Here is a 26,273-nt window from a genome sequence, read left to right as displayed (position 1 = left end):
GAGGAGGGAGAACCCAGCCTCAGCCCAGCAGTCTCTCTAGTAGAGGAGACAGAGCTGGAGGTAAAGGAGGCTATAGTTTGGAGAAGAGAGCACAAAAAGGAAACTTGAAAGGTCTGCAGAGTGTTCCCCCTTAAGCTTTCAGATGAGTAATAATCAGTGCATATGTTGTATGGAAGCTACCTAAAGCCAGGAACCATCTGAAGAGAGTAGAGGGAATAATCCCTGATTCTTTTTCAAGGTTAAAGTAGTATGTATTCCCGCCAGCCAAAGGGAATAAACCTCCTAAGTCACAGGACGTCGGGTAGTGTACTCAGAAAGGTGTTGCCCCAGTAGTGGTGCATAGACTGCTCTCATCCCTTCTAACAAAGCTTAAAAATAGGCCTCAAAAGGATCAAACTGTTTCTGACTTGCCTCACTCTGTATAATAGGCTCTAGGTTCATCCCCCTCCTTAGGACTGACTCAAATAGTTCTCAGAAACCAACACAAGATTGTAAAGCAATTATCTTCCAATAAAAAAAAATCAGTCATTTTTGACACCACTTAAAAAAAAAGGATCAAACTATTTGCAAGTAATTTAACTGCACCCCAGAACAAAGCTCAGAATGTATAGTTATTACAAAAACTAGCACTCTGTTGTCCAAAAGATAACAACGAGTGTTGGTGAGGATGTGGAGAAAAGGGAACCCTTGTGCAATTGTTGGTGGGAATGTGGATTGGTACAGCCATGGTGTGGAGATTCTTCCAAAAATTAAAGTAGAACCACTGTGTGATCTAGCAGTTCCACTCCTGGATATTTATCCAAAGAGAACAAAATACTAATTAGAAAAGATATATGCAACCATACGTGCTCATTGCAGCATTATTTACAATAGTCAAGATATGAGAGCAACTTAATTACTCATCAACAGAGGAAAGGATATCGCAGATGTGATATCTTTATACAGTTGTTAAGTCAGACAGAAAGATTAATAATGTGTGATTTCACTTACATGTGGAATCCAAAACACAAAACCAGTGAACAGACATAACAGAAGCAGAGAACAAACAGGTGATTGCCAGAGGGGAGGGGGCTAAGGGAAAGAAAGAAATAGGTCAGAGAAATTATGAAGTACAAACTTCTGGTGGCGGGAAAAAAAAAAAGAGCCAAGGGTCTGAAATGTACCGTGTGGGGAATATAGTTAGTAACTATGCATATCTTTGGTGACCTGTTGTGACTAGGCTTTCTGTGGTGATCATTAGACTTACTGTAATTATCATTTTGAAATGTACAGAAATACTGAATCTATGTTGTTTAACAGGAACTAACATAGTGTTGTAGGTCAATTATAATTCAAAAACAAATTCATAGACACAGAGACCAGATTTGTGGTTACCAGAGGCAGGGGCAGGAGAAGGGGAAATTGGGTGAAGGCAGTCAAAAGATACAAACTCCCAGTTATCAGGTAAATAAGTACTAGGATATAATGCATAACATGATAAATATAATTAACACTGCTCTATGTTATATAGGAAAGTTGTTAAGAGAGTAAATCCTGAGTTCTCATTGCAAGGAAATTTCTATTTAATTTTGTATCTGTATGAGATGATGGCTGTTCACTAAAATTATTGTGATCATTTCATGATGTATGTAAGTCAAACCATATGCTGTATAGCTTCAACTTATACAGTGAAAGTGAAAGTGAAGTCACTCAGTGGTGTCCGACTCTTTGTGACCCCATGGACGGCAGCCTGCCAAACTGCTCCACGCATGGGATTTTCCAGGCAAGAATACTGGAGCGAGTCGCCATTTCCTTCTCCAAGGGATCTTCCCGACCCAGGGATCGAACCCTGCTCTCCTGCACCGCAGGCAGACTCTTTACTATCTGAGCTACCAGGGAAGCCCTCAGCTTATACAGTGCCAGATGTCAATTATATCTCAACAAAACTAGAGGGAAAAAAAAATAGCACCAAGGTAAAATTCACATTTGATCTCCAATCAAAAGCATCAGAATTGCAAGGAAGCAGTCCTTGAGGAGGAAAATTTAAAAAAAGAAACAGATCCGAAAATGACACAGGTGATAGAGTTAGTGGACGAAAACATTATTTTTGTTCACTAATATTTAACACTGTATTATTTGAAGGTGTACAGCATATGGTTTGACTTACATGCATCTTAAAATGGTCACAATAAGTTTAGTGAACAGCCGTCATCTCATATAACTGAACAAGTAGACAAAATATTAGTAATGATTTAAGAGTTAAACTATTATCAACCAACTGACCAAACTAACGTTTATATGACATTCTACCCAATACAAGCAGAATACGTATTTTGTCCAGTTGCACAAAAGAACATTTACCAATACATTTTAGTCCATAAAATAGTATCAATAAATTTAAAATTACTTAAATCATAAAAGATATGTTATCTAACTGAAAGGGAATTAAATTTACAGTCAACAATAGAAAGATATCTGGAAAACTTCTAAATATTTAGAAACTAACTGGTTTTTAAGAAGCTCATGAGTCAAAGGAAAAAAAGATGAATTTAGAAAGCATTTTGTAGTGAATGAAAACACAACATATCAAAGTTTGTGGGATGTAGCTAATGTAATGCTCAGGGGAAAATTCACTAAATACCTACATTAGAGAGAGTCAAGTTGAGCAAATCATTGTCCTCAGCTTCTACCTTGAAACCAGAAGAGAAAATCAGACCCATAGTAAGCAGAAGAAATGAGCTAAAAATCAAAGCCAAAACCATGAAACAGAAAAACAGAAAGTTAATGAAATCAAAAGCTGGTTCTTTGAGAAGGCCAATAAAACTGATAAACCTCTATCCTATTGGATCAGCAAAAAGAGAAGACACAAGTTACCAGAATCAGGAATGAAAGAGTCAGCAAAGCTGCAGAGATTGTAGCCTTTAAAAGGCTATGTAAAAAGAAGGATATGAATTACTTTATGTCAGTACATTAGACACTTAAATGAAGTGGATAAATTTCTTGAAAGACACAATATACCAGTGCTCACTCAGGAAAATATGAGTAGCCTGAATCATCTTATGTCTGTTAAAGAAATTGAATTCCCCTAAAGAAAACTCTGGGCCCGGATGACTTCCCTGATGAATTCTAGCAAATATTTTTGGAGGTCATAATATAAAATTTATGCAAATTCTTCCATTAAGTTGGAGAGAATCTTTCTTAATTTATTCTATAACAATTGTATTGTTGTGATAACTAAAACCAAATACACTACAAGAAAAAGTTAACAGGCCAGTATCCTTCATGAACACAGTTGCACAACTCTTAACAAAATTTTAGCAAATACACTCCAACAACATATAAAAAGATTTAAAAAAAGAGTGACCAAGTGAGATTTGTCCCAGGAATTCAAGGTTGGCTTGACATTTCAAAATGAAGATCGTGTACCATGTCAGTAAAGTAAAAATGGAAAACCATGTGATCAATTCAATAGATGCAGAAAAAGCATTTAACAAAATCCATCATTAAAAACTGTCAACAAATTAGGGAAAGACAGAAACTTCCTCAGTTTGGTAAAGGACATCCATGAAAAACTAATAGCTGAAATCACATACTTACCACTGAAAAGACTGAATCCTTCCCTTCTAATATTAGGAACAAGGCATGATGTCCACTGTGAGTCACAACTTCCATTCAGGATTGTACTTGAACTTATAGCCAGTTCAGTCAAATAAGAAAAGAAATAAAAGGCATTCAGATTGGAATAGAGGAAGTAAAACTTTTTATCACAGATAACATGATTGCCTATGATTTCTTTAAAAAGAAAGAAAGCTACTAGAATTAAGTGTACTTAGCAAAGTGGCCCCCTTCATGGATCACACCCTTGTGGCAAAGAGACTCGCATAATTCAGTGAAGTTATGAGCCATGCCGTACAGGGGCATCCAGGACAGATGAGTAATAGCGAAGAGTTCTGAATTAACTCCGAACATTCATTGGAAGGACTTGCTGAAACTCCAGTACTTTGGCCACGAGATGCGACGAGCTGACTCATTGGAAAAACCTTTGATGCTGGGAAAGGTTGAAGGCAGGATGAGAAGAGGAGGCAGAGGATAAGATAGTTAGGTAGCATCACCGATTCAATGCATATTAATTTGAGCAAATTCCTGGAGATAGTAGAGGGCAGAGGAGCCTGGTGTGCTACAATCCTTGGGGTTGCAGAGTTGGACATGACTTAGCAACTGAACACCAACAAGCAAAATTCCAGGATACAAGATCAATACAGAAAAGTCAACTATATTTCTATATACTAGAAAACAGCCAGAAGTTGAAATTTTGAAAGAATACCATTTGTAGTAAAATTTGAAATACTAAGTACCTAAGGATAAATTTCCTAAAAGATATGTAAGATCTCTCCACTGAAATCTATTAAATATTACTGAGAGGAATTAAGGAAAACTCAGATAAATGAAGATATACTGTATTCAAGGATTGGAAGCTCAATATTGTCAGTTTTCTCTAAAGGCATAGATTCAGTGCAACCTCAATCAGAAATGCAGCTGGCAATGTGTAGAGTGTCAAGTTGGTTTTAAAGTTTATATGGTAATGCAAAGGTCCTAGGATAGAAGAGGGTTTCCCTTGTGGCTCAGCTGGTAAAGAATCTGCCTGCAGTGCAGGAGATCTCGGCCTGATACCTGGGTTGGGAAGAGTCCCTGGAGTAGGGAAAGGCTACCCACTCCAGTATTCTGGCCTGGAGAATTCCACGGACTGTACAGTCCATGGGGTTGCAAAGAGTCAGACAAGACTGAGTGGCTTTCACTTCACTTAGAATAGAATAGAGAGGACTTAAAACCATCTGATTTCTAAAACTTACTATAGCTACAATAATGAAGACAGTGATACTGATGTAAAGGTAAGTAGACCCATGGAACAGAAAATATGGTCAGTTTTTGAGTACAGTGCCAAATCAGTTAAATAGAAAAATGGTTAGTCTTTTCAACAAATGGTAGGGGAACAACTTGATATTCATATACAAAAAACTAAATCTGTACCTTATTCCATACCTTATATATAAAAGTTAATTCAAAATTGACCGTAGACCTAAATGTAAGGCCCAACTCAATAAAATTTTTAGAAGAAAATATTTTTGATTTTGGGTTTGGTAAAGATTTTTAAGATACAATACCAAAAGCATGATTTATAAAAGAAGAAAGATAAATAGGACTATATCAATTAAGAACATCTCTTTGAAAGCCACCTTTAAGAGAATAAAAGGACAAGTCACAGACAGGGAGAAAATATTAACAGATCACATCCGATTAAAGACTTATATTCAGATTATATAAGGAACTCTCAAGACTTAAGAAAGTTAAGTCAAAAATAGGCAAAAGATTTGGACAGTTCACCAAAGAAGATATACAGATGGCAAGTCAGCCCATGAAAAGTTGATCAACACTGTTACTCATTAGGAAAATGCAGATTAAAATCACAGTAAGACACCACTACATACATGTTAGAATGTTTTCAGTTAAAAAGGCCTACAGTAGTGTTAGTGAGGACATGGAGCAGCTGAATCCTTTACATACTTCTGTACAAAATGGTACATCTGCTTTGGAAAGCAGTTTGCCACTTTCTTAAAGACCTAAAATATACACCTGCTCTGTGATTTAGCCTTTTCCACACCTAGGCATTTATTTAAGAGAAATGAATGCATATGACCACATAAAGATTTGTACCCAGATATTCATAGGAGCTTTATTTGTGATAGGCAAAAATTGAAAGCAATCCAAGTATGCATCAACAGCAGACATGGTGCCCTGTCTCATGCAATGGAATACTACACAGCAATAAAAAGGGACGAGCTATTGATAACACGCAACAGTGTATTTTATTCTCAAAGTAAGTGAAAGAATTCGGGGGAAAAAAGACACTCCGTTTATGTGAAATTCTATAAAATACAAACTGTTCGGAAAGCAAATCAGAGATTGCTCTGATGTGAGCCAGAGAGAAGTGAATCATAAAGAGATACAAAGAAAATTTGTGGCTGACAAATACATTCATTATGTTGACTGCAGTGATGGCTTTATGAATACATATATGTGTGTCAAAACTTACAAATTGTATATTCTTTAAATATATGCAGTTTATTGTCAACTCTTTAAAAAAATTTTTTTGTGTGTGTTCTCCATTTGGGGAGAGCAAGCTGCTTGAATTTCAGAATCAGATAAGGGACTCAGTTTTTAAACTAATTTTTCAGTGATTAAGTTTGAGATGAGAAAACATGCACTGTGTTTATCAAGTTTACTTATAATTTTTAACTTATTACAAAATTAAGAAACTGAATAAATGTTCCAATTTGAGCTTTCTGAAATTCTGAAGAATTTTTTATTTTTTTATTTTTTTTATTTTATTTTATTTTTTTTTTGGAATGATCAAAGATGTATTTATAAAGTTTTTTCATGACTTCATTCTAAATATACAGAATAAAAAATGGTGTCAGCTCATTTGTAAGACACCAACAAGATTTTCCTTATACTGTCTCAAAATTGAAAGATCAGTTTCCCAAGAGGGTGTGCAATGCATCATAAAATGGCCGTTTTTCGAAGGTGGGAGAGGAAGGGCTGGGCAGGGTGGCATAGTAAATTTTATCATGATAGACATGCAAGACTGTTATCCAATCTAGTATAACTTAGATACACTTTTGATGACTTAGAAACACAAAGAAGTCATATTTGACAAGCCTAAAAAGCTTGAAATATTTAACATACTTAGGAATTTTTTTTTTGGGGGGGGCGGTGGTCGGAATTCTTTAATTGTACCACGTGGGCCTTTGAAAGTAACAAACAGAAGGCCAGTTTCTGTTAACTTTGCTGCTGAACATCACATTCCATCCTAATAAAATACAACTTGGATTGAACTGAGGGTGGATACCTTACCTTAACAAAGGAAAAGTATGTCAGTGCAAGATGTGGATTAAACTGCTTGCAGGGGCGGGGGATTGGGGGGGAATTAAAACTGATGTAGGTTGGAAAAGGGAATTTTCCTTCCTGATCTGGAGTCCTCCCACTTTAAGGCAGAACCCTTCCATTTTAATTTCTGCAGGTAAAACCTTTTCCTGCTTATTTGGTTTTCTCCTTTGGGTCCAACCGCTGCTGGATTCGTTTGGCGTAACTTTGTGCCATGGAGTTAATGATGGACAGGATGAAGTAACACACCATTACAACAACCAACTTCTCAAACATCCAGGACAACCAGTTTTCTCCCTGCGGTGTGCCCATTTCGCTTCTGTGGTGAAGCTTCTGCCGCTGGGCCTCCAGGTATTCCTGGAATGGCTTCTGCAGAGATGGACCTATGCCGGGGACAGCATTGTCCCATCTTCTCCGAGGAGCAGAATTTTTTATAATAATGATGTATCAAATGTTAGATTTAATTCTGTTGTCAGATTAGAACATTGTAATCCAACTGGATGATAAATAAATGGAGAGAGAGGAAGGAATGTTCAAAGAATACTGAGTGTAAGATGGTGGAAGTCAACAGAATTCTAGGCTTGGGAGACATTCTTAGGATCTTGTTTGGATGACTAGGCATCTAAGGTAGATAGAAGAATAAGGATCCCTCCAAAGATGCCCACATCCTAACTCCTGGAATTTATTAATATGTTACCTAACAGAGTAGAAGGGACTTTGCAGATATGATCGAGGTTAAAGGTTTGAGGTGGGGAAATTTTCCTAGATTATCTAGGTGAGCCCAACATAATCACATGGATTCTTAAGAGAGCAGAGAAGCTTTCCCATCTGTGGCCAGAGGGAGATGGTGACCATAGCACCATCTGCATTTGGGGACAGCAAGGATGACCAGAGAGAAGACGATATTGCTGGGTTTGGAAATGGAGGAAGTGGGCCATAAGCCTGCTTATATAACTTATATGCAGAGTACCTCATAAATGCCAGGCTGGATGAAGCACAGCTGCAATCAAGATTGCCAGGAGAAATATCAATAACCTCAGATATGCAGATGACACCACCCTTATGGCAGAAAGCGAAGAAGAGCTAAAGAGCCTCTTGATGAAAGTGAAAGAGGAGAGGGAAGAAGTTGGCTTAAAACTCAAGATTCAAAAAACGAAGATCATGGCATCTGTTCCCATCACTCCATGTCAGATAGATGGAAAAACTATGGAAACAGTGACAGACTTTCTTTTCTTGGGCTTCAGAATCACTGCAGATGGTGGCTGCAGCCATGAAATTAAAAGACACTTGCTCCTTGGAACAAAAGCTATGACCAACCTAGGTAGCATATTGAAAAGCAGAGACATTACTTTGCCGACAAAGGTCTGTCCAGTCAAAGCTGTGGTTTTTCCAGTGGTCATGTATGGAGTGAGAGTTGGACTGTGAAGAAAGCTGAGCGCCAAAGAATTGATGCTTTTGAACTGTGGTGTTGGAGAAGAGTCTTGAGAGCCCCTTGGACTGCAGGGAGATCAAACCAGTCAGTCCTAAAGGAAATCAGTCCTGAATATTCATTGGAAGGACTGAGGCTGAAGCTGAAGCTCCATTTCTTTGGCCCCCTGATGCGAAGAACTGACTCATTGGAAAAGACCCTGATGCTGGGAAAGATTGAAGGCGGGAGGAGAAGGGGATGACAGAGGATGAGATGGTTGGATGGCATCACCGACTCGAGACATGAGATTGAGCAAGTTCTGGGAGTTGATGATGGACAGGGAAGCTGGCGTGCTGCAGTAGTCCATGGGGGTCGCAAAGACTTGAACATGACTGAGCGACTGAACTGAACTGATGGGCAGCCTCTAAGTCTGGAAAAAGCAGAAGACGCTTTCCTAGAGCATCTAGGAGGAATGCAGCCATGCTAGCACCTTGATTTTAGCTCAGTGAGACCCATTTCTATCTTCTGCGCTCCATAACTGTAAGATAACAGGTGCTTATTGTTTAAGCCATTTACATTGGTGACTGTTGTGGCAGCTGTAGAAAATATCTAAGAGGATAACCCTCAGAATTAATAAAGTTTTACCAGAAGGTTGCAGTAGAAAGTGAACTCTGTGATACCAGAATAACTTTTTCCATTCCTTGGGAATTGTTTTCCATTCCACATATCAAACCTCATTTTCCTATAAGGTAAAACATGCACTTATTAAAAAATAATCCTAGATATAAAACATTAGAGTTGGAACTTCCTTGGTGGCTTACTGGATAGAAATCCACCTGCCAAGGCAGGGGACATTTGTTTGACCCCTGGTCCGGGATGATCCCACACACCCTGGAGCAGCTAAGCTGCAACTGCTGAGCCCAGGTGCCCTAGAGCCTGTGCTCCGCAACCAGAGGAGCCACCACGGCCACCCCTTGCTCCAACTGGAGAATGCCTGTGGGCAGGATTGAACGCTCAGTGCAGCCAAAAATAAATTTTTTAAAAATTAAGAGTTGGAATAAACCTTAGATTTATCACTCTAGTCTAATGCCCCCCCACCCCCCCCCCCACCCCCGCTGCCCCTGAAATTTACAGATGAAGAAATGGAAAACTGAGCAAGAACCAAAGATCCTGTAGCTTAGTTACAACAGGTTTGAGGTTAAATTCAGGCACAGGGCAGTACTCTACCGTATACATGCCCTATAATTAGAAATTTGTTCTGGAAACATGGAATATATGAGTCATTCCAAAGAGGGTGTTTACTTAGAAAGATAGACAAATCTTTATCTAGCTGGCAGGATTCACTTATGAGGTTAACTTGTCAGCTTGGAAGGTCCTATCTTAGGTATGGTGTCATTCTCCAGGTTAGATTTTTCAGAGTAGACCTAGAAAAGGAATATAGTCAACTGATAATTAAATTTCAGTGCTGATGCCTTACACTGTCTACTATTTTATTATCTTTACCTTGATTGCTTTTGAATATCACGATTCATTTGCATTTATCTACTGCCTCTTGTATGTCCATTTACACTAGGTGGTGGGGGTTCAAAAATGACTAGGACACACACTGCCTGTATGATGTTTGCAGATCTTTTGCCATATGTTACCTTGTTGTCCTTTTCTTAGAAATCATCAGCAGACTTGGGATCAAACTGTTTGATCCTAATGAGTCAACTCAAGTTAATAATATACCACTGTGGCACAGGTAGAAATTTAATTTTTCTGTCAAAACAGGAATAGAGGCTCACTCCTGTGTTTACCATCAGCAGTGTATAAGTTCCATGGAAATTATTTTATCTGTACTGCCACAGGACATAGTAATCAGAAGTGAGGTTGGGACATTAAAAGTTTGAAAGCCAATTTCACTTTCCTATAAGCAATTGCAACTGTACTTTTATCTTTTTAAAAAAATATTTATTTTTATTTGTTTGGCTGTGACCAGGGTCTTAGTTGGCGTCTCTGATCTTTACTGAAACACGCAACATCTTCAGCTGCAGCTTGCAGGATTGAGTTCCCTGACGAGATCAAACCCAGGCCCCCCTGCACTGGGAGCACGGAGTGTTAGTCACTGGACTGTCAATTAGGGCGCCCCTCTACTTGTATTTTAATTACCTTGTAGAATCTGATAACTCCCAAATGTATACTGTCACCCAGATCTCTCCTGAGTGCAGCCTTCATCTCCCGACTGCCTTCTGCATCTCTTACAAGCACCCCTCACTCAACCAGAGTTTGCTTCCTCTACATAGGAGGCACTCCACCATGTTTGAATTAAATTGAACAGAAAGAATAAAAAATCCTGATGAGTGCAGTGAAGTATTTTCATCATTTCATCTTTTTAAAAAAACTTGTCTTAAAAATCATGAAAGAAATGTATACTTAGCATTAATATTTAAATGATAAAAAATTTTTACAAGTGAAAATTCCTTTTTACCCTCCTAAATCTCATTTTCCAGAGGTAACACTGTCTTCACAGTGGTTAAATACACATTTCTTGTATCTATTAGTAAATGTACACCATTTTCTTCCTAAAAATAGGATCATACTAGTTGTTCTGCAGCTTCCCATTCACTTCATAGTACATGCTGGATAGTGTTCCAACTTTCATGTCATTGTTAGAAGATTGCTTATCTAGAATAAGGGCTTCCCTTGTGGCTCAGCTGGTAAAGAATCTGCCTGCAGTGCAGGAGTCCTGGGTTCAATCCCTGGGTTGGGAAGATCCCCTGGAGAAGGGAAAGGCTTCCCACTCCAGTGTTCTGGCATGGAGAATTCCACAGACTGTATCATCCATGTGGTCCCAAGGAGTTGGACATGACTGAGTGACTTGCCCTTTATCTAGAATAGCTAAGACCTCACCTGTTTCCTATTAATATTTTTAGAGTTTAGTTGTCTCAACTCTAGGAAAGAACAATGATGAAAAAGACATTTTGGCATGTAATATGTAATATTTGCATACTTGTAATCCAGTTCTCTAAAATGATTGTACACACCAAATCTGTACTGGGAACCATAGTTGGTTACTGCAAGTAATTGCGATTTACCACATTGTCTCTACCACATATATTGTCCCTTTTTGACATCATCACGTGACTTTGGTTTTGTTTACAGCCCAGAGAACCAAATCATTGGGCACTATGCATTGTAACAACACATTGCATTTATTACAGTGGTATTCTTTTTTAATGGATGGACATCTACAAAATCCTTTCTCAATTCATTTGTTTTGATGTTTTTGATGTTTAGACTCTTAGCTCAATATTCTCTTTAGATTTATCTCATCCTTTTCAAAGACTGCATAATATTCTTATGGTATGAATTTGTCAGTTTTCATTTAAAGATTCCTCTTGAGGAAAACCTTACTTTTATTTAGACATATTAATTTAGCTGTAAGTTAAATTAAAAAAGAAATTAAAGAAAGTGAAGTCGCTCAGTCGTGTCCAAATCTTTGTGACCCCATGGACTGTGGCCTACCAGGCTCCTCCGTCGATGGGATTTTCCAGGCAAGAATACTGGAGTGGGTTACCATTTCCTTCTCCAGGAGATCTTCCCGACCTAGGGATTGAACCCCGGTCTCCCGCGTTGCAGGCAGACGCTTTACCGTCTGAGCCGCCAGGGAAAATCTATGCTGTGTTCTTAACTCGCAAATCATTACTTTTTCGTTTCCCTGTGACTTTTTCCCCGGTGTGTTTAAGCTTGTCTAGTTCTTTCTTATTCTTGAGCCTTCACTCTTCAGTTCCCTTTCAACCAAAGCATTTTATTGTTTCCCTTTGTAAGCATAATACGAGTATCAAAATTCTCACCTGTCACTTTCCCATCTTATGCACACCCTTCTGCTTTACATTCACGTATGCTGCCTTTCTCTCCTTTCCGTTTAACTTCTCAGTCTTCACCACTGCCTAGTGCCTTTGGGAGATATTAGAAAGTGAAGTTGCTCAGTTGTGTCGACTCTTAGCGACCCCATGGACTGTAGCCCACCAGGCTCCTCTGTCCATGGAATTTTCCAGGCAAGAGTACTGGAGTAGGTTGCCATTTCCTTCTCCAGGGGATCTTCCCTGACCCAGGGATTGAACCCGGGTCTCCCGCATTGTAGGCAGATGCTTTACCATCTGTGCCACCAGGGAAGTCAGGAGATACTAGGGAATACATAAAGTCTGCATTTTTTTTTTCCTTAAAAACTTTTTAGCCACATATGTATTCATGAGAGGTGTCTCATTTTATTCTAAGAATCTTCAGAAACATTTGGGGAGGTAATTGCATCCATAAAGTAAGGACATGCTAAGAAAAAATGAGCAATCAGATAATAAGAGTATACAGAAATAAACATTCTTTTTAAGAATCCTTTGAACAAATTAAGTGACAACAGTGGACATGGCTGACAAACAAAAGATGATCTAGAAACTTCATCAAAAGATATATTTTAGGATATAGAGCAAAAGGACAAAGATGGAATCTGAGAGAAAAGACCATTGTTTCTCAACCCTATGTGCACGCTAGAATCATCTGAGATGCTTTCTAAAAACACGGATATCCTGATCACAGACCAGTTCCATCCAGACTCTCTGAAAGTGGGTCCACAGGCATCAGTGACTTTTTAAAGCTTCTTGGGTACTTCTGATATTTATCTCAGAAACATGTTATGAGACCTCAAGGATATAACCAAGAATATGAACTGTGGTGTTGGAGAAGACTCTTGAGAGTCCCTTGGACTGCAAGGAGATCCAACCAGTCCATTCTGAAGGAGATCAGCCCTGGGTGTTCTTTGGAAGGAATGATGCTAAAGCTGAAACTCCAATACTTTGGCCACCTCATGCAAAGAGTTGACTCATTGGAAAAGACTCTGATATGCTGGGAGGGACTGGGGGCAGGAGGAGAAGGGGATGACAGAGGATGAGATGGCTGGATGGCATCACGGACTCGATGGACGTGAGTTTGGGTGAACTCCGGGAGTTGGTGATGGACAGGAGGCCTGGTGTGCTGCGATTCATGGGGTTGCAAAGAGTCGGACAGGGCTTCCCTGGTGGCTCAGAGGTTAAAGCGTCTGCCTGGAATGCGGGAGACCTGGGTTTGATCCCTGGGTCGGGAAGATCCCCTGGAGAAGGAAATGGCAACCCACTCCAGTACTCTTGCCTGGAGAATCCCATGAGGGGAGGAGCCTAGTAGGCTACAGTCCATGGGGTCGCAAAGAGTCAGACAGGACTGAGCAACTGAACTGAATGGGTGTGAAGTGGTATCTTATTGTGATTATGATTTGCATTTCCTTTATGAATAATGACGTTGGACATCTTTTCATGTACTTACTGGTTGTTTGCATATGTTCTTGCAAGTTCCTTTTTTAAAGTAGGAAAAGTAAATGTATGAACATGTCTTTGAGTGTTTTTTGTCATCTCTTCATTCCCCACCCCAGTGTAAAGAATCAAATAACTGGAGGGACATAGGTGAATAAATACAGTATGTGATTTCATATAGACGTATAGTCTATACATTTGGTGGTGTTTCCTGTGCGTGTGTGTATATCCTCTCTTATATGTGTGTATTGTCTATAGATGGATAACTCCTCTGTAACTGGACTTGAATGTTACTGGCCGGGTACTGAAAGTAAAATGAAGGCTTTCCAGTTCATCTTTACATGAATATTCTCAAAATTAGGATGCACTTATACTGCATTCAGTCTTAAGCCCTTCCTTGTGTTTTCTTCCTTTTATGCTTTAGTTTTAGGAGACTGAAAACCTTTATGGCCCAGACATACGTGGTACTTAAAAATGCAGTTTTCTGTGCTCCTACCAAAGTAGCCAGTTTCTCTATTCTTTTCTGCCTTCTTTCTGAACTCTTGCTAGACAGTAGGATAATCTTTGATACAAGATACCTATATTTTAACAAAGAGAACAATGAGTAGAGTACGTAATATGCAAGGTTAATTAGTGGATAAACCTTTAGAATGATTTCTCACTTGGGGGAATATGACAGTATAGTTAGGTAAGTTGAAGGTTTCAGTGCACTGTTGATGAAATGCTCAGCATAGTCTCATTTTCCTGTTCTGTCTCAGGTGGTTGCTGACGAGCACTTTGGAGAGTGCATGCTTATCCATAACAGAACGAACTGTGTGTTCTCTTTCTGAGGCACTGGGCAGCAATTTCCCCCTTTGGACAGTTCAGAACAGTGAGCTTTATCATAGATTAATATCCATAGCTACAGAGTGATTTTAAATCCAGAATAAATGTAGGGTAGGGAACGAAGACACAGCTCTCTTATTAAAAAAAGTGAAACTTTCTCAGTGTGTCCAGTTGGTTTTTAGGAATTATCTGTTCTTACAGCCTTTTTTTCATGTAACACTGGATCAGAGAAGTTTTTGTTTTGTCTGATACAAAAATCTGTATCAGATGGCATAACTGGAATTAAGGGTAAGTACTTAGAAAGTTCAGTTTATTTATTTATTGTTCCAGATTCATCTGCCTTTGAAAGTTCAACAAAGCTTTAGTTTGGTTTTTATCTTTGTGTTTTAATTATTTGTGCTACTTCTTTTCACATGGACTCCATACTGGTCAAAATCATTTTCAGATCACAAAGTTTATTTGTATCCCTTCAAGTGTTAGAACCAAAACTGAAGAGCAAATTCCTTTATCAAATGAGATTTGTAAAGCTTGCAAATCAATGTATACAAGCTCCCTATTTATTTGAATTTTAGCAAGCCACTGTTTCCAAAGGGGTGGGTTAGAACCAAAGGAAAATGTCTTTTTGAATCAGAGTTTTCATCTGAAAATTTAGCTGATCACCCAATGACGAACGTTCAAAAGAAAGGCCTTGCCTTTGGATGTGTTGTATTCATGCTTTCTGAGTGCTTTGTTTTTAGCTGTTTGTGCTCACACAGGCTGTCAAAGAATTTGAAAGTAAGAGGCACACATCATGGCACCTCATCCCTAAATGCTTTGGCATGTCTCCTCTAAGAAAGAGGAGATTGTTCTATACAGAACCACAATACTATATCACACTCTAGAAAGCTAACATTATACAGTAATAGTAAGGTAATGTATAGTCTGTTTCCAGATTTTCCTAATTCTCCTCAGAGTTTGCTTCTGTAAATTTTTGTTCGTCCTAATCCAGTATTCAGCCAAGGATCGCACATTGCATTTGGTGGTTGAGTCTCTTCAGTCTCTTTAAAACCAGAGCAGGCCCTTTCCTTCCTGTAACTTTTCTTTCTTTTATAACATTACCATTTTGAGGAGTCTAAGCCAGTTGTCTTGTAGAATGTTCCACACCCTAATTTTGTCTTGTCTTCTTGCTTAGTTTCAGGTTAAACATGTTTGGTAGGAATGCCACTTGTATACTCCTATAACACAGCGGGAGGCACAGTGATACCAGCTTGTGTTAATGAAGAAGATGCAGAGTTTGGTCATGATGGAGGTTGCTTGTGTGATCAGACCACTCCACTGGAAAGCCCGTTTCCTTTTTTTAAGTATAAGTAGTCTATAGGGTCATGCTTTGAGACCCTCTGACTGTTCTCTTCCCTAATAACCTTTCACTTGATGGTTTTAACTTGTTTATTGATGTGGTTTCCCTAGGGGTTTACTGATGGATGTCAGTGTATCTATAAAGCCTGACCTCCAAAATGTTTAAAAGATCTCTTCTCCCTGTTTTTGAAGCGCTTTCTGCAAATTTCTATGCATGAGAGGTGTTTTGTGAGTGGTAGGTTACTGGAATTTGGGTACAAATCTTGTTCATCTAATTTTCCTGTCTTGCCTGGCATCACATACAACAACTAGGTACTTAGTTTTTGTTGTTGTTTGTTTGAGAATGCTTTGTTCTGACCTTTCCCTTACCCTGAGCCAAGCATTTGGATCTTTGGTGGCTGGTATAAACTGTACTAGTAAATAAAGCAAAGGGGCTTAGCCCCTGGTTTTTGGTGTTCTCTTTGAAGATTTTTGAGTACAGCAAAGTTTGATTTGTGTCTTTGTTGACATTGAAGTAAGTTTAGGTCAACTGGAAGTGAGTTAAGATACATTTAGTTGTTTAATCATCAGTTTTATCAATAAGACATTTGTCACAAGTATAAAATAGTTCTTTTTGACTGTGTAGGCAGGAGTATCCCACAGTGACTTAGGGAGCCTTAACGTCCATTATTAGCCTAATATCGAATAACTGTGGAAGTTACTAAGTCTTGACTTTTCCTGCTCAGTCACGAGAGCTATTAGGGAATTCATCATGACAGCAGGCAGTGAGGTGTTTTTTGTTTTGTCTGTTGATTAGCTTTTCAGTATTTGCCTTGCATGAAAAGGTATCTGTCATGTTAGATGATTGATGATAATAAGAGCTAGTATACTTTTAACATATACATTATACCATTTAATCCAAAAGGTCACTCTGTGAAAGTAGATATTACTTTTATTCTGATTACACAGGTAGAGAAAAAAGGCTTGGAGAAATTAAAAGTAAGCAACATCACACAGCTTATAAGGAGCTCCAAATTCCTTGCCCTTTCTGTCTTACCAGTCTAAAAGGTAGAGGTGTTCTGGAGAATCTAAATAAGGACAAACCATGACCCTGCTCTTAAGGATCTCTTAAATCTGGGCCTTCTGGTTCGAGATGGCAGACTGGAAGGATGTGTGCTCATCTCCTGCAAGAACACCAAAATCCCAACTAGCTGTTCAACAGCCATTGACAGGAGTGTGGTGCAGCCCACCAAAGAGAGAGATCCCATGTCCCAAGACAAAGAAGAAGCTGCCGCGTGATGGCAGGAGGGATGCAGTCATGATAAAATCAAGTCTCATACCTGCCAGGTGGGTGAGCTGAGGATCCAGCAAAGTGACTGGGGATCCCCAGGGAATCTGACCCTGAAGGCCAGCAGGATTGGATTACAGGACCTCCACAGGCCTGGGGGAAACAGAGACTCCAGTCTTGGAGGGCACAAACAAAATCTTGTGCACACCAAGATCTAGAGGAAAGGAGCAGTGACCCCACAGGAGGCTGAACCAAAACTCCCTGCTGGTGTTGGAGGGTGTCCTGTGGAGGGCATGGGTTGGCAGGGGCTCGCCTCAGGGACGGGGGCAATGTCCCCCTTGGTATAAGTCCTTTTGAAGGTCCCTGTTAACTGTACTATAGAGCCCAGGGCTGATTTGTCTCAGGCCAAACAAGTGCCAGGGAGGGAGTGCAACCCCACTCATCAGCAGATAGTTGAATTAAAGCTTTACTGAGTAAGGCCCTGCTCATCAGAGCAAGACTCAGTTTTTCCCACCACCACTCCCTCCCATCAGGAAGCTTGCACAAGCCTCTTAGCCTCCTCTATCAGAGGTCAGACAGAAGAAGCAAAAAGAACCACAGTCCCACAAAAAGCACATTACAAAAAGTTCATTAGAATGACAAAGCAGAAAGTTATGTCCCAGATGAAGGGACTAGATAAAACCCCAGAAAAACCAACTAAATGAAGTGGAGATGGCAACCTTCCAGAAAAGAATTCAGAATAGTGATAGTTAAGATAATCCAGAATCTTGGGAAAACAATGGAGAAGATGAAAGAAATGTTTTTTCAAAGACCTAGAAGAACTAAGCTAGTGGAGGTGATAGAATTCCAGCTGAGCTATTTGAAATCCTAAAAGATGATGCTGTGAAAGTGCTGCACTCAATATGCCAGCAAATTTGGAAAACTCAGCAGTGACCACAGGACTGGAAAAGGTCAATTTTCATTCCAATCCCAAAGAAAGACAATGCCAAAGAATTTTCAAACTGCTGCACAATTGTACTTATCTCACACACTAGCAAAGTAATGCTCAAAATTCTCCAAGCCAGGCTTCAACAGTATGTGAACTGAGAACTTCCAATGTTCAAACTGGATTTAGAAAAGGCAGAGGAACCAGAGATCAAATTGCCAACATCCATTGGATCATTGAAAAAGCAAGAGAGTTCCAGAAAAACATCTACTTCTTCTTTACTGACTACACCAAAGCCTTTAACTGTGTGGATCACAACAAACTATGGAAAATCGTTAAAAGAGATAGGAATACCAGACCACCTGACCTGCCTCCTGAGAAATCTGTATGCAGATCAAGAAGCAACACTTAGAACTGGACATGGAACAATGGACTGCCAAATTGGGAAAGAAGTACGTCAAGGCTGTATATTGTCACCCTGCTTTTTTAACTTATATGCAGAGTACGTCATGCAACATGCTGGGCTGAATGAAGCACAAGCTGGAATCAAGATTGCTGGGAGAAATATCAATAACCTCAGATATACAGATGACACCACCCTTATGGCAGAAAGGAAAGAAGAACTGAAGAGCCTCTTGGTAAAGGTGAAAGAGGAGAGTGAAAAAGCTGGCTTAAAAAGCTCAACATCCAAAAAATGAAGATCATGGCATCGAGTCCCATCACTTCGTGGCAAATAGGTGGGAAAACAGTGGAAACAGTGACAGACTTTATTTGGGGGGGGGGGGGCTCCAAAATCACTGCAGATGGTGACTGCAGTCATGAAATTAAAAGATGCTTGCTCCTAGGAAGAAAAACGATGACCAACCTAGACAACGTATTAAAAAATAGAGACATTACTTCGCTGACAAAGGTCCGTCTAGTCAAAGCTATGGTTTTTCTGGTAATTATGTATGGATGTGAGAATTGGACCATAAAGAAAGCTTAGTGCTGAAAAGTTGATACTTGGTGGTGTTGGATAAGACTCTTGAGAGTCTCTTGGACTACAGGGAAATCAAACCAGTCAATCCTAAAGGAAATCAGTCCTGAATATTCATTGGAAGGACTGATGCTGAAGCTCCAATACTTTGGCCACCTGATGTGAAGAACTGACTCACTGGAAAAGACCTTGATGCTGGGAAAGATTGAAGGCAGGAGGAGAAGGGGACGACAGAGGATGAGATGGTTGGATGGCATCACTGACTTGATCAACATGAGTTTGAATAAGCTCCAGGAGTTGGTGATGGTCAGGGAAGCCTGGCGTGCTGCAGTCCCTGGGGTTGCAAAGAGGTGAACACAAAAGAGCAACTGAACTGAGCTGAGAAGAACTAAAGAACAGACAGACAAATGAATAAATACACTAGAAGGAATCAATAGCAGAATACCTAAGGCAGAAGAATGGATAAGTGACCTGGAAGACAGAATGGTGGAATCACTGCCGCAAAACAGAGTATAGAAAAAAAGAATGAAAAGAATTGAAGACAGGCCAAGAGATCTCTGGGACAACATTAAATGCACCAACATTCACATTATAGGGGTCCCAAAAGGAGAAGAGAAAGAGAAGACCTGAGAAAATAGGTGAAGAGATGATAGCTGAAAACTCCTTAACATGGGGAAGGAAACAGTCAGCAGTCCAGGAAGTGGAGAGTCCCAGGCAGCATATAAATCCAAGGAGGAACACATCGAGACATAGTAATCAAACTGACAAAAATTAAAGACATAAAATATTAAAAGCAACAAGGGAAAATGACAACATATAGGGGAACTCCCGTCAGGCTATCAGCTGATTTTTCACCAGAAACTCTGCAAGCCAGAAGGGAATGGCACTTTAAAGTGATGAAAGAGGAAGAACGTACAACCAAGAATACTCTACCCAACAAGACTCTCCTTCAGATTTGATGGAGAAATCAAAAGCTTTACAGACAATCAAAAGTTAAGAGAATTTAGCACCACCAAACCAGCTTTACAACAAATGCTAAAGGAACTTCTCTAGGCAGGAAACACAAGAGAAGGAAGAGACCTGCAGAAAATAAACCCGAAACAGTTAAGAAAATGGTAATGGATCTTACATATTGATAATCACCTTAAATGTAAATGGATTAAAGGCACCAGACATAGACTGGCTGGGCAGATGAAAACCTGTGCATGTGTGCAGTTCTACTTACCACTTCACTCTGCTTGACCATCCCCCCAGACTGTATATAATTGCTTTATATTGCCAGGTTAGTCATGTTTCCATTATGGCTTGCAGTTGTATCAGTCTTCTGTCTTTGGTCTGGCTGTTGAGCATGAAAACTGTTCTTTTCGTTTGTTTCTTTTGATTGTGAAAACTGACAAACACCTTTTACTATTGTGATTGTGCAACTATTGCTTAATACCATTGTATTATGACTGGCCAACAGAAAAACGATAGAACTCTATTATATCACCAAAACCACCATTCAATAGAAAAAGCTGTAAGCACTTTTTAAAATCCAGATGCATATCAGAATTATTGGAATTTTTGAAAAATAAAAATGCCCAGGTATTGCTTTTTTTCCTTCAGAGCTCCAGATATGTTTCTAATGAGCAGCCATGTTTGAAAACAGCTGAACTATATGATGATCTTTTACTTTTATCTAGTTTGTTCCACGTTTTCTATGTCACATTCAGTGCTCCTTCAGTGCAAACTATTCAGTGCAAACTTTTTCATTTAGCTTGTTTTCCAGTTTTTCCATCTCTCCTTTTTTGTTTTTTGATGTTCTTTCTCAAGCCTTTATCAACTGTAGTAGAAAAGCTTTGTACACATATATGTAAAAACAATATGTATAATATATATATTGCAGAAAACGTAGAATTTTTGCCTAACTATAAATTTTATGACATTTTGATTCCACTTGTTTGACTTTGTATGAATAGAATGCTAAATTTCTAATTCAAAACATAGATATGCAACAACAACAAAGGTTTATTGTATAGCACAGGGAACTATATAGTCAGTCAGTCAGTTCAGTCTCTCAGTCGTGTCCGAGTCTTTGCGACCCCATGAATCGCAGCACACCAGGCCTCCCTATCCATCACCGTCTCCCAGAGTTCACTCAAACTCACGTCCATCGAGCCAGTGATGCCATCCAGCCATCTCATCCTCTGTCGTCCCCTTCTCCCCCTGCCCCCAATCCCTCCCAGCATCAGAGGCTTTTCCAATGAGTCAACTCTTCTCATCCGGTGGCCAAAGTACTGGAGTTTCAGCTTTAGCATCATTCCTTCCAAAGAACACCCAGGGCTGATCTCCTTCAGAATGGACTGGTTGGATCTCCTTGCAGTCCAAGGGACTCTCAAGAGTCTTCTCCAACACCACAGTTCAGAAGCATCAATTCTTCGGTGCTCAGCCTTCTTCACAGTCCAACTCTCACGTCCACACATGACTACTGGAAAAACCATAGCCTTGACTAGATGGACCTTAGTCGGCAAAGTAATGTCTCTGCTTTTGAATATGCTATCTAGGTTGGTCATAACAGTCAGTGTCTAGTAATAACCTATGTTGGAAAATAATTTCAAAAATTATATATGTGTATATGTATAACTGATCACCTTGTGCACCTGAAACACTGTTAAGTCAACTACTCTTCAGTAAAATATACATATTAAGAAAAAATTTAAAGGTCTCTTCAATCCAATGCATGTGTCTTCTTATGAATATATTATAGAAAACAAATCAGTGGAAGAGCTAAGAAAGTAAAGGGCAGACAACTGCAAAATAGAAGGTTAAAGTTGGTACAATGAAGGTAGCATTTGAGTGGGAAGAGTGGGAAAGAAAAAGAATGCCCAAAGTATGGAGATGGGAAAGCACAGGACTTGTTGCAGGAGAAGCCTGGTCTGGGTTGGCTAGAGCATGAGCTGCATGTGAGAAAGTAAAGAAAGTAGTGGCGGCTCGACCTGAAACATAGGTTAGGGTCATGTTGTAGAAGGCGTTGAGTGTCATGGTAGAGAAGAAGAACATTCTGTAGGAAAATTTGAGCAGGAAATGAAAAATGTGGCTCTATAAAAGAACCAATAATCATCATGATAAATGTTTACACTTTTAAGTTATGACTTTGTGCTCATCCCTTAACATTTGTTATCTCATTAATGCCTCATAGTAACTCTATGAACTATGGACGTGGAACTGAGGCTCCGTGATCTTAAGTAGGTTGACAAATAGCAAGCATATGGCTGGAGCTGAGGCTCAGACTGGGGTCTATCATTTCCTAAAACCTTTTCCTATTTTGCACTGTGATAGATTGCCTTTTCTTTTATCAGATCACCTGATAAGTTCTTAATTCTGTCAAGAATATGGCTAGAGGAAAATGACATTTTCAAGTTCTGAAAGGACTACTTCTCAATGTGTAATCATGCTAAGGAGTATAATCACTGCCAAGCCTGACTTGTGCTGCTCTCTAATTTGGGACCAGAGCTAGATGGGAAATTGAAGATTTGGATGATGTTTTATTTACATGCCTCATGACATCAGTACATGCTCATAGCAAATGTTTTTATTTTCCTTTTTGGTGTTTAACCTTATTGGCCCTATGTAAATCTTGGGTCAGGTAAAGCTCAGTTTCTAGGGACATTTTAAGATACATAATGAAGTGATACTTCTAGCTAAAGTATATTTCTTCTCAGCAGGTTGTCTACTTTTGAAAGACAATGACTACTGATGAAGCTGCCAAGAACAATGGAGAAAGCCCTGCAGCAGCTGTTGCTGAACAGGGAGAGGATATTACCTCCAAAAAAGATAGAGGAGTTTTAAAGGTGAGGCCATGACATGTAAGGAAATTTGCTATCTGGAAAGATTGTTAATAAAAATCTTTTTTTGTCTTTGGCTGGAGGTGGAGATGGATTGGGGCTTCCCAAGTGGTGCAGTTGTAAAGAATCTGCCTGACTATGCAGGAGACGCAAGAGACGCGGGTTCCATCTCTGGGTTAGGAAGATCCCCCGGAGGGGGAAATGGCAACCCGCTCCAGTATTCTTGCCTGGAGAATCCCATGGACAGAGGAGCCTGGTGGACTACAGTCCATGGGATCGCAGAGAGTCAAACATGACTGAGCAACTGAGCATTGAGATGGATTATGTTTATTGAGGCTTACTAAGTACCAAATGCTACAGCTCATTTGGCCACCTGATGCGAAGAACTCATTCTCATTTGGTCTTTATAACTGCAGGTTTATTTTAAATCCCAGATTATAGATAGTAAGGCTGAGGGCCAGCTATGTAAATTAACTTGCCCCAAATCATATATCTCAGTAAATGCAGGTCTGAGGATTTATGTTATGTCTGACTCCAAAAAGACTGTCTCTCTCTATTCTCACCAGAGTATAAATGGGTGATTATTTTAATATTTAAGTATATTAAAGCTAGCTAATGACAATATAAAAGACTTTCTTAAAAGAAAAAAAAAGTTAACTTGCAAAGTTCAAAAGGATTTGTTTTTTACATAGAGTTTCTGTGTGTAATGGAAACATTTTTTTGAGGTTTAATCAAAGAATGTATCTCACTTTTGAATTAGTATTCCTCCTTAAAAACACTTTTTTCACTCTGTAATTATGTTTACATGTGGTTTCCTTTTTAAACCTCACAGTGGTCTTTTGAGACAGAGCACATTTGATTCTCCCATTTATATATGGAAGATACATGTGCTATTATTCCATCTAATAGAGAGGTTAAATGGCTTTAGTCATAGTAAGTTCTTTTTTCTCCTACACTGTTGTGATGTATTCAGGTTTTGTAAGGTTAATTTTTTTGCTGAAAAGGTTATGTTAAGCTTTTCAAGTTATTATCAATAAGCTGAGTTTTAATATCTCCTTATGTTATCAGTAGCAAATGAGATTTTTCTTTTAGTTTGTTTTGGCTAATCTTGCTTACATGAAAACTTTCTTCACATATTCACAAACATCAATCTCTTCTGAATATACATGTTTTACTATTAGCTTGCTATATGCCAAGCCAAAGTTTGAAGACTTGTAAAATAAAGACTTCGGCATTATAGATGTGTATCATGCTATCTTCATTCAGAGGGCTTTCAACCTTGTAGCTCTGTGAATTACTCATACCAAACTCCAGAATGCCTCTCAAGACAGTGGAAATTCTGCAGGTTGTTATCTTCTGCTCTTTTATCTTTTCAGAGCACTGCTACAGAAAACAACTTGCCTCAGGCCCTGCTTTGTTCTAGGGAGTAAATCAAATAAGATTTTTAGCCCTGTAAGAAACATCATGAGAAACGCTGGACTGGAAGAAACACAAGCTGGAATCAAGATTGCTGGGAGAAATATCAATGACCTCAGATATGCAGATGATACCACCCTTATGGCAGAAAGTGAAGAGGAACTAAAAAGCCTCTTGATGAAAGGGAAAGAGGAGAGTGAAAAAGTTGGCTTAAAGCTCAACATTCAGAAAACGAAGATCATGGCATCTGGTCCCATCACTTCATGGGAAATAGATGGGGAAACAGTGGAAACAGTGTCAGACTTTAATTTTTTGGGCTCCCAAATCACTGCAGATGGTGACTGCAGCCATGAAATTAAAAGACGCTTACTCCTTGGAATAAAAGTTATGACCAACCTAGATAGTATATTCAAAAGCAGAGACATTACTTTGCCGACTAAGCTCCGTCTAGTCAAGGCTATGGTTTTTCCAGTAGTCATGTGTGGATGTGAGAGTTGGACTGTGAAGAAGGCTGAGTGCTGAAGAATTGATGTTTTTGAACTGTGGTGTTGGAGAAGACTCTTGAGAGTCCCTTGGACTGCAAGGAGATCCAACCAGTCCATTCTGAAGGAGATCAGCCCTGGGTGTTCTTTGGAAGAAATGATGCTAAAGCTGAAACTCCAGTACTTTGGCCACCGGATGCGAAGAGTTGACTCATTGGAAAAGCCTCTGATGCTGGGCGGGATTGGGGGCAGGAGGAGAAGGGGACGACAGAGGATGAGATGGCTGGATGGCATCACCGACTCGATGGACGTGAGTCTGGGTGAACTCTGGGAGTTGGTGATGGACAGGGAGGCCTGGCGTGCTGCGATTCATGGGGTCGCAAAGAGTCGGACACGACTGAGCGACTGAACTGAACTGAACTGAAGAAACATTTTGAGATTGTAAACCCTTTAAATCTTATCATTTATCACTGTCTAAAGCCTCAGGTTTCACCCTAGGGCTTTTGGTTAAGATTAAATAGGTCTCTGGACTTCCATAATAGTCCAGTGGTTAAGACACCAGACTGCTGCAGGAGCACAGGTTCAATCTCTGGTCAGGGAACTAAGATCTTGCATGCTGTGCAGCATGGCCAAAAAATCAGTTCAGTACAGTCGCTCAGTCATGTCTGACTCTTTGTGACCCCACGGACTGCAGCAGGCCAGGCTTCCCTGTCCATCACTAGCACCTGGAGCTTACTCAAATTCATGTCCATCTAGTCAGTGATTCCATGCAGCTGTCTCATCTTCTGTTGTCACCTTCTCTGCCCGCCTTCGATCTTTCTCAGCATCAGGCTTTCTTTTCAGCAAGTCAGTTCTTCGCATCAGGTGGCCAAAGAGTTGGAGTTTCAGCTTCAGCATCAGTCCTTCCAATGAATATTCAGGACTGATTTCCTTTAGGATTGACTGGTTGGATCTCCTTGCAGTCCAAGGGACTCTCAAGAGTCTTCTCCAACACCACAGTTCAAAAGCATCAGTTCTTCAGTGCTCAGCTTTCTTTATAGTCCAAATCTTACATCCATACATGACTACTGGAAAAAATCATAGCTTTGCTGACAAAGGTCCGTATGGTGAAAGTAATTTCTCTGCTTTTTTAATATGCTGTCTAGGTTGGTCATAACTTTTCTTCTAAGGAGCAAGTGTCTCTTAATTTCATGGCTGCAGTCACCACATGCAGTGATTTTGGAGCCCCCCGAAAAATGTCTGTCACTGTTTCCCCATCTATTTGTCATGAAGTGATGGGATCGGAAACCATGATCTTAGTTTTCTGAATGTTGAGTTTTAAGCCAACTTTTTCACTCTCCTGTTTTACTTTCATCAAGAGACTCTTTAGTTCTTCGCTTTCTGCAATAAGGGTGGTGTCATCTGCATATCTGAGGTTATTGATATTTCTCCTGGCAGTCTTGATTCCAGCTTGTGCTTCATCCGGCCCAGCATTTTGCATGATGTACTCTGCATATGTTAAATAAGCAGGGTGACAATGTACAACCTTGATATATTCCTTTCCCAATTTGGAACCAGTCTGTTCCAGGTCCAG

At 39.6% G+C, this 26,273-nt stretch overlaps 1 protein-coding gene across 3 annotated transcripts in view; it reads left to right on the top strand.

Moving 5' to 3' along the window:
- The window catches only part of FKBP5 (FKBP prolyl isomerase 5), a 119,380-nt gene that overhangs the window by 25,377 nt on the left and 67,730 nt on the right, over positions 1-26,273 (top strand). For 2 of the 3 annotated variants that reach the window (XM_069564226.1, XM_069564228.1), the window contains one exon: positions 22,683-22,808. In XM_069564226.1, the coding sequence (XP_069420327.1) occupies positions 22,704-22,808 (105 nt within the window). In that variant the 5' untranslated portion in view covers positions 22,683-22,703. Of the gene's footprint in view, positions 1-22,679; positions 22,809-26,273 lie in introns of all 3 variants that reach the window. The other variant, XM_069564227.1, reaches the window with a different exon arrangement.

The sequence above is a fragment of the Ovis canadensis genome, chromosome 20, assembly GCF_042477335.2.
Source record: "Ovis canadensis isolate MfBH-ARS-UI-01 breed Bighorn chromosome 20, ARS-UI_OviCan_v2, whole genome shotgun sequence".
Lineage (NCBI taxonomy): Eukaryota > Metazoa > Chordata > Mammalia > Artiodactyla > Bovidae > Ovis > Ovis canadensis.
Note: the sequence above shows the minus strand (reverse complement) of the source record. Positions and strands in the feature narration are given on the sequence as shown.